The sequence below is a fragment of the Rhipicephalus microplus genome, chromosome 4, assembly GCF_043290135.1.
Source record: "Rhipicephalus microplus isolate Deutch F79 chromosome 4, USDA_Rmic, whole genome shotgun sequence".
NCBI lineage: Eukaryota > Metazoa > Arthropoda > Arachnida > Ixodida > Ixodidae > Rhipicephalus > Rhipicephalus microplus.
In genome coordinates, this window is record NC_134703.1 from 97334557 (window position 1) to 97343109 (window position 8553).

Here is an 8553-nt window from a genome sequence, read left to right on the forward strand (position 1 = left end):
AAAACCTGCATATATTTCTGAACCTTCTCGTGTTGTTCTTTGTGATGTACAGTGCTCTCAGAGTAACATATACAGCGCTTTCTGTTGCTGCAGGCTGACAACCCCAAACTAGCAAGAGGTCTGGTAACAATTTCTCCCCTTAACCATCTTGTTGATATTGTGCAACCGTGTCCTAAAAAAGTGAACGGTTGGAACCATATTTTAAAAATAAAAAGTGATACGCCACCGGTGACAACTGCTTAGGGGCACCATTACCGACCGCGGCCCATATATGGTACATCGAGCTCAGTTTGTGGTGACTTTATCCGTGGTGAGACAGCCATACACTTACTGAGGATTTTCACAGACCCGAAACTGAGCCACTTGAAGTGGGCCTCAGGCCTGGCCGACCGCCCGACCTCAACTTCTGGATCCTTAGGCATGCACGTTCATTTTGACGCCATGATTTACGGTGACTAAGGGAAGGTTTTCGGAATAAAAGAAACAAAAAGAAAGAAGTTACCATCACATTTAGTTTAAGAATCAACATTTTATTTCACGGGATGCCAGCTGACCATCACTGCGAAGGCGCCATGAATTCTTTTACATTATAAGCACGGCTGCTTGTGCGTGTCTCAATCTGCGTCCGCGTGTGTTGTCAACTTGAGAGGTCTTTCGCCCTAATTATCTAAGGCAAACACCTAGGAAAAGACTGTCGCCCCGTTCAAAAGATTATAGAGTAGCCGTTGTGAAAGTCCAATAAATATAGCCTTCTGTTAGACGCTATGACCTCCAACAGGAGTGTTTCAGTTACGAAGCAGTGGAAAATCTGCACGAAGAAAATGCAAAGCCACAAAGAGTCATTGACCGTGCAAATAGTCGTTGCTGACGTGCGCGGGGCACTGACGCAGTAGATGACTCTCCTTCTGCCCCATTGGCTATATAAATGGCATTGTGAACACCCAGTACCTTTTCGTCCACACTTATTCTGCCGGTGAGTAACTCACGCATCAATAGTTCGGCCTAGCACTGGATATAAAGGTTATTGATTGTGCATTGCATACCTTAGCCGAAAAACTACAGTGTGGGTTATGAGTGACATCACTGCAGAGGACGTATTTACTTGTTTTCCAGAACGTAATGCTAAATGTAAAATTATACTTACGTTACTTGCACTCATTCTACATCTTAGCACGGGCACCTCCTCCTCAAATTTATTATTATTGTTCCACAGGCACAACGTCATCGTCGTAAGCAAGCGAGTAAGCTGCTTCTATGGCTGTTAAACAGCAATCAGTTAGATTGTAGCGGGTAAATAGAGTTATTGCGCGACAAGCGAACTTGTCTTTTCTTGCACTCTTTACACATATCAAATAGACAATGCATGGAGCAAATACGCACACTGCACTTCTAGTCTCAGTAATCTTAGTTTCATACCACTCACTTCCGAAATGTTGAGCAAAATGCCCTTTGCGTTGTTTCGTGTTTAATTTAGTGTTGCAGATGCACTCGCGATTATTTCTGTGCGATCCTCTTGCATATCTGAACACTCACATGAGCGTTTGCTCAATTGATTTCTAGCATAGGCAGAGAGATACAGGCACTTAAAGTGGCAGCATGGAGTCTCGGCTGTCAATCAAGTCATCGTCATCCTTCCTGGAGAACTCGCTGCCTGCGATTTACGACGAGGTAAGAAGCCATAACCGAGAGTCTTCTGGCCAGCTTCTGAAAAGATTTCAGGCATCTTTCTTCACCAACCACACAAAAAACGGCAAATTCAATGAACAGTATCTGGACATCGGTTGCGGTCCAGGTAACTTCACTTGTCACTACCTGCTGCCTCTATGTCCGCCATCATTCAACAGACTAGTAGCAGTGGACAACTCGTACCCCATGATCGATTACGCAATGCGGAAACACAGTCACCCAAAGATCGAATATCGGATGCTGGATATTGTGATCGATGACGAGGTGTCTCACTTTATCGAAACCGAAGGACATTTTCAACGCGTCTATTCTTTCCTGGCCTTCCACTGGATACACGACAAAATTGCCGCGCTAAGGAACGTGGAACGCCTGTTGAGCCCAGGTGGCGAGTGCCTGATTGTGTTTAATCCTCATCCCGGACCACTACAGCTTTCTAAAGCAATGATGAACTCGGAACGATGGAAACAATACAGTGACGTAAGTATTTGCACGGCCACATGGTCCGTATTTACAACATTAGTTAATGCCCTTACACAGTGGTGTCGTTAGCGAAGTATTAATTTAGGTGCTTTGGAAGTGACGCAGGTTCTCAATGAAAAGGAACCACTAACATTTATTTACCACGCTGTATTTCTTTCCTGCGAAAATGTTGTAATGTTCATCAAACCTAAGAGCGCATTCTGGGCATTACTCAAGCTGTCCCACAAGATATAATAACTTATGTGCAGGATCATCACAAAGTATCCTTCTTAGGTTTGTAATCCCCTAATCAACCGAATTTCCCAACCCATGTAACAGCACGAGAAAGTGAACAGGTGTACAGAGGTATAAGAGGCTCAAGAGGTGTCTGTCATTGACCTTTCCGATATTTCGTTCTGTTAAATGAGTTGCGACCATCCAATCAGCCCAGCAAATAATCATTCTCAATAATGATACCTTTCGCGTCTGTTAAGAAGTTTAATGCGTTTTCTCTATCATTTTTTCGTAGCAATATGTTCAAATTTCAAGTGTCCACACGCTTCGAGATTGCTGGTGGTGCTTTATTTTTTATTGTTATATGCTACTTTTTGTCTGAATAATTGTACTAGATGCGTGTATTTTTATATTTGAACACTTAAAATTGTAATGCGCAGGTGCTCAAGAAAGTGGGGCCTGAGTTTCCTGACACCCACGACACAGTGTACCTGAGGAACTACCTTATCGACGTTGTGAAGTCAACCAGCCTTGTGCCGCTGTCGTGCGAAGTGGTGCGCGTCGAGGCTAAGAGTCCAAGTATGGAGGAAATAGCGCGTAAGTATATATTCTCGCTGGTTAACTACAAAAGTTCCGGCGTGAACATCCGCGCCATGATTGTTCTCCTCACAGAAGTGATTGCTAGTACTTGGAGTAGTTTATTCTTGCTATTTGTAACTTTCTATGTTCTGGAAAAAAATTGACCCCGTATCTGCATGTTTCTGCAAATGTCGTCAAAAGACGATAGCCTTGCGTGTGGAGAGAGTGAACAAGACATTTATTTGTTCTTCTGCACGAGAAAATCGGTGAGTGGTATTTTGAAGGCGCTGCTGTAGAGCGCCTCGAGCGTGCAGCGGAGGCGAACGAGTGCATAAGCCACGTCACAAGTGAGACATGAGCGCTATCTGGCAGTTATCTTGAAAAGCGAAGCGCGCACGCCCTGCGCGCTCGTCTCGGAGGTGATAAGGTGTAGAACGTAAGGTGATGGGTAGGTGCCACCACCGTCTCGTCTTAGTAAAGCGTTGGAAACACTCCCCGTTCCATTCAGGAGTTGCATGGTCAGCGCAGCGTGATAAGCGCTACAGTCCTTAAAGTTACTTATGTATGCCTTTTCTAGTAAAAGACGCACATGCAGAACATATACGTGTCGTTACGGTGCCCAGACATGCGCAATAAATGTTTTTAATTGACAATTGCACAAGCATGAACGCTCAACCTTGAGCAACATTGGTGGGCGCTGCTGGTGGTGTCAACCGTTTCGAGTACCCGACGCCGTTAAGAGTGGACAAACAGACAAATGGACAGACAGACAGACAGACAGACAGACAGACAGACAGACAGACAGACAGATGGACAGACAGACAGACAGATGGACAGACAGACAGACAGACAGACAGACAGACAGACAGACAGACAGACAGACAGACAGACAGACAGACAGACAGACAGACAGACAGACCAAAATTTTTGCCTCGAGAGTCCCCAAGAAAGACTGTCGTCTTTGAAAACTAACTCTCGGCTGCTGACCACCAAGTCACGGGATCGAATCCCGGCCACGGTGGCTCCATCTTCGATGGAGGCGAAAGTTCTTGAAGCCCGTGTGTAGATTTTATGTGCACATTAAAGAACCCCAGGTGGCCGAAAATTTTGAAGCCATTCACTACTGCGTCTCTCACAAACATCTGGAGGTTTGCGTACGTTAAGCGCCAACAAATAAATTTATCTGAAAAATGATTTGTGACGATTCATATTTCCAAAGTTTGAAGTGGTTACAGAATTGTAAGCATAACGCGGTGAATAGCCTCGATTCTTATATGGCTGTTCATCAATTGTCACCCCGTAACTGGTGAATAACGCACTGCAATACACCTGAACACATCTAGTTCAGTCGGTGCTGCCATACTTATGCAGGCCATTGTGCCATCTCTCCCAAGCAATGCCATAAATCGCAATGCGAGCAGACGCTTCGAAAATGAAACGCGAACCCCTCCTCCCTTCGCTACAGCGACACAGCCAGTTACAACCGCTGGATACATGAAAACAGATTCCACTAGACACTTCTTCACTTCATACACAACACCGGCCTAACATCACACATTTAACACAAAAATATTATGCCTTGAAGGCAAGTCTTTGTCGCAATAAAAAAAAAACCCTCCTCCCCAAATCCGGTTGTAAGCAGGTTTCGCGCTTTTTTTCTCCTAAAAATTTATGCAGTTTTCTTGTAAACCGTCGAGAAGACCTTTCTTGACACTCAAGAATGTCTACAGCACGCGCAATGCAGACTGCGAAAGGAAATTCATCAGGTACGTACTATCACGGTGCAAAGAAACGTGAAGAGCGGAAAGCGTGGCTTTCCACTCAGTTGAACTTCGAAAGGCTTTGTCTGTCGCTAGGTAAAACTTTTGCTTTCATGCGGCGTCACCGTAGTGCTAGAATCCTGCTCCACCTTCCGCTCATGCACCGAATGGGCTTGTAATTAGCCAGTCAAGCCTGGCACTCGGGGAGTCAGAACACACACGTGGTCGGAAAATGCCATTCGGAGCAAGATTTTACAGTGCTGCGGTGACACCGGCTAGAAAGACAGATTCGCTTAGAGACAGTCAAGACATGCCGTTGTTCGACTGAGTCGAAAGCCATGCTTTCCAACGTTCAGGTTTCCTAGCATCACGATGGTACACCGCTAAAGTTTTACTAAACGTGCACAGTGCGTTCATGCACGCGTGTATATCCTATTATTAGCATGCGGCCTGCGGAAGAGTACGGCAATGATTTGGCGCCACCTACTATATACAGGCATACTGCACGAATATTACTGCTACAAAGCGGAATGTCTGGCATTACGCATGATTGATTGATTGATCTGTGGGGTTTAACGTCCCAAAACCATCCTATGATTATGAGAGACACCGCAAGGAAGGGCTCTGGAAATTTCGACCACCTGGGGTTCCCCAACGTGAACCCGAATCTGAGCGCACACGGGTCTACAGGATTTTCGCCTCCACCGAAAATGCAGCCGCCACAGCCGGGATTCGATCCCGCGACCTGCGGGTCAGCAGCCGAGTACCTTCGCCACTAGACCGTATTCAGGTGGCGTCACGCCTGAATACGCGCAATAAGTGTACTAACTCATACACTTTTAATGGGCTCGTATTTTCTCCTGTTCATCGTGATTATCCACTGGCGGTGGAGCTCGGCTTTTTTCATTGCGGATGGAAATCTGCCATCGGTAAACACCACAGCGGGGCGATTCTCGCGTCGCGTTGTCATCTTCACAGATAACACTTTATAATACATTGCCTTTGCACTGATTATTTTCTGATCCAAGGACGGTGAAGTGGTGCCCAGACGACTTTTCGTAAGCGGGAGCGGCGTGAACAGGCGCTTTCTCCCCTTCTAAAGGCCCAGAGCAGCTGCCTCAAGTCATGTTAACATGGCGCAATATACGCAAACCTTCCAGTTCAGGACGAAATGTCGTCTATGTGCGAGGGTATGCCGACGAGAACCGAGGCTCCGGGATGCAAAATAGGCGTTCTCTGGTCTATAGAAAGCCGGGGTAGCAAGAAATTTTGATTGGGGAGGGGGGGGGGACTTTGTTAAACTTGATGCCTGTTTCTTTGTGCGTTTGTATGCGTACATGTATATCGACGTGAACAGAGTTGAAAATGTTCGAGGAAGAGAGGGGTAGAGCCATTTTTTAGAGCGAAAGCTGTATAAGCCTCGGAGAAACGGGAAACTGTTCGGCAGTGGTGTCACGAGCGCTCTCCATTGGCTGCATTATCAAATGCGCCATTCGCAGCGTCATACCCAAGCACGCGCGCCACTGGCTGCGTTGTGAGTGACGTCGTCCCGAGCACGTGCGCATCAGTTTCTACATAGACATTCTACAAGGGTCCTCTAGAAGAGCACCGATAGTAGAAACGTGAAAGAGCTCACATTCGCAGGGTTGATGAGGCCCGCGAGGCCTAGTTCCAGCAGGAATTGCATACAGAAGATCCACCAGCCTTCTAAGCCGCCCTAAATCGGGAACAGGTGTGCGAGTGATGGTAGCACGTAGGTCTTGCAAACCACGCCACCGAGTTAACACGCGCGGTTTCAAACGCTTGCAGCAACGCTGCGCCCAACAAGCGCCGTTGTGGGCACGACAGCGTCAACGTGAGGATTGCAGGAGCGCGTCCGACGGGGCGCACTCCCGCTTTCGGCGGGAGCGGAACTTTGGCTTCGGCTGCTATGTTTCTGATCACCTGTGGTTCGAAACCAATCGCTGTGTTTAACGCATTGCGAAACGCATTGAGGCACTCATTACACTTCTCATGATCGTGATAAAGCGAGGCACAATGAGGAGCATGTAAAATAAATAAACACTTTGGTAAACCCAAGCCCAACGTGTGTCTAAACTCATTAGGAAACACGAACATGTAACCAATAATTGTGAAAGACTTCAGTGCTGCAGCGTTGGGTTGAACCCGCTGCTAAACACCGGGGCCGAGCGTTTCAGCTTTCGCTGGGTAGCCATTTGTACGGAAGGCATGGGCGGTGATTTTTACTGGTGCATTCACAGTCATCTGGGCCCATAAGGCAGACCACACGGCCAGTCTCATAATTTCCAGGGTTACCCTTAATACAAGGTTCCACTGAAAGGACTTACGTAGTTTCTGAAAGTGCTGAACCCAGTGACAGCAAGAGCATCGGGCTGCTAAAGAAAGGCACCGTGAATTGAACGGGGCCATAATATGACCAACGTGACGAGAAAACAAAGTAAAATTGAATCCAGAGAATAATATTACAGACTGAAAAGCCTTTCAATGAAGCCTGGGTTAAGTTAAAGAAATGAAACCACTCCTCATTTGCTTTTCCCGGCAGTCAATTCACGCCGTCGGAAAGTATGATAAAGAAAAATGAAAAAAAAATTGTTCCACAAAAACAACTAGCTATTTCTCTTCAATAAACAATGAGAACGCCGGTGGCACGCAGTCGTGAAGTGTGAGGAAGAAAGGCGAAAGAATTATTCGACGCAAACTGCGTGCTGTTTCTCTTCAATAAACCACGTGACGACAGTGGCTTTGCTGAATTAAAACAAACTTGACATCCTTGAAGTCGCCCATTTTATTACTTTTTTCCTATATTGCTTTCAGCTTGTAGAATTCCTGGTCTTGATGCGTGTTTTTTGGCATGCGCAGCGCGCCGTGTGACGCTAGCTACGTGCAACTTAAACAGTCAACTCGCATAAAGTCTCCCGAAGTTTCAAAATAATGGTGTTCAATGCAAATACATACAATACACATTTCTCGATTGCACAGGTCTAGTTCTGCCCATCAACCCCGTCTACTCGCTTCTGGGAGAAGAAGGAAAAGCAGAATTGGAGAATTTCCTGAAGGATCTCATGAAACAAGGACGCTGCTCAAACTATTCTTGCACAGGAATAACTCGGGAGCTGAGGCTCGTGTTTCACGGATATAAGCCGTAACATGCTGAGCTTCAATCAACCAGCTTCTAGAAAGCGTGACAATACATATGCTTCAAGACCTTCAATACCAAAAGAGAAGCGCCGTTGAAATGCTTCGTCGAAGTATTACAATGGGAACCTGATTTTACTGCCCAACAAAGCTATTTGTTTCTTGTGCTTCTGTATGTACATGTGCCTAAACAAGAAAGTCAGATCTCATTCATCAATGAATTCTCAAATTCATTCTGTATATTAAGTGGGTATGTATTTGCCGCCATCCTTTGATTCGTCTAGAACAACATACACCTGAACCTCAATAACCTGTTCCCCTACTGCGTCAACGAAGGCGTTAAAGTAATCTCTCTGAAATATCATTCCTGATCGTGCCAGTCACAAAAGTTCACTTAATCTTACAAGTTTCAAGAGTTAGATTGTTATGACCGCAGTGAGCGGATGCTGATCTCTCGTAGTAAATTACCAGCGTTTCAACGTAAAGTACAGAAACTAGATTGCGTACATTCGAGTGATGTTCACGTATTGCGGAAACATAACGCCCAAGCCGGGCTGTCACGTTGCCGCGTAGAGTATTCCTAGAAAGGGACCAAGAGCCATTTTTATGGTACCTACTTTATCTAGCGCAACAAAAACCTTACTGGTCAGAGTGTTTAATCACGGAATGATGACATGGA

At 45.9% G+C, this 8553-nt stretch overlaps 1 protein-coding gene across 1 annotated transcript; it reads left to right on the forward strand.

Moving 5' to 3' along the window:
• Positions 1-1596: 1596 nt before the first annotated feature.
• On the forward strand, positions 1597-8114 carry LOC142814387 (juvenile hormone acid O-methyltransferase-like). The gene is made up of 3 exons (XM_075893123.1): positions 1597-2163; positions 2820-2976; positions 7719-8114. Exons 1-3 carry the CDS (start codon positions 1597-1599, stop codon positions 7883-7885), a joined length of 891 nt encoding a protein of 296 aa, XP_075749238.1. The 3' UTR covers positions 7886-8114.
• Positions 8115-8553: the final 439 nt, after the last annotated feature.

Coding starts and splice junctions, on each gene's coding strand:
- LOC142814387 (XM_075893123.1), top strand. CDS start 1,597: ATGGAGTCTCGGCTGTCAATCAAGTCATCGTCATCCTTCCTGGAGAAC. Junction 2,164..2,819: donor GATGGAAACAATACAGTGAC/GTAAGTATTTGC, acceptor TGTAATGCGCAG/GTGCTCAAGAAAGTGGGGCC. Junction 2,977..7,718: donor AAGTATGGAGGAAATAGCGC/GTAAGTATATAT, acceptor TCGATTGCACAG/GTCTAGTTCTGCCCATCAAC.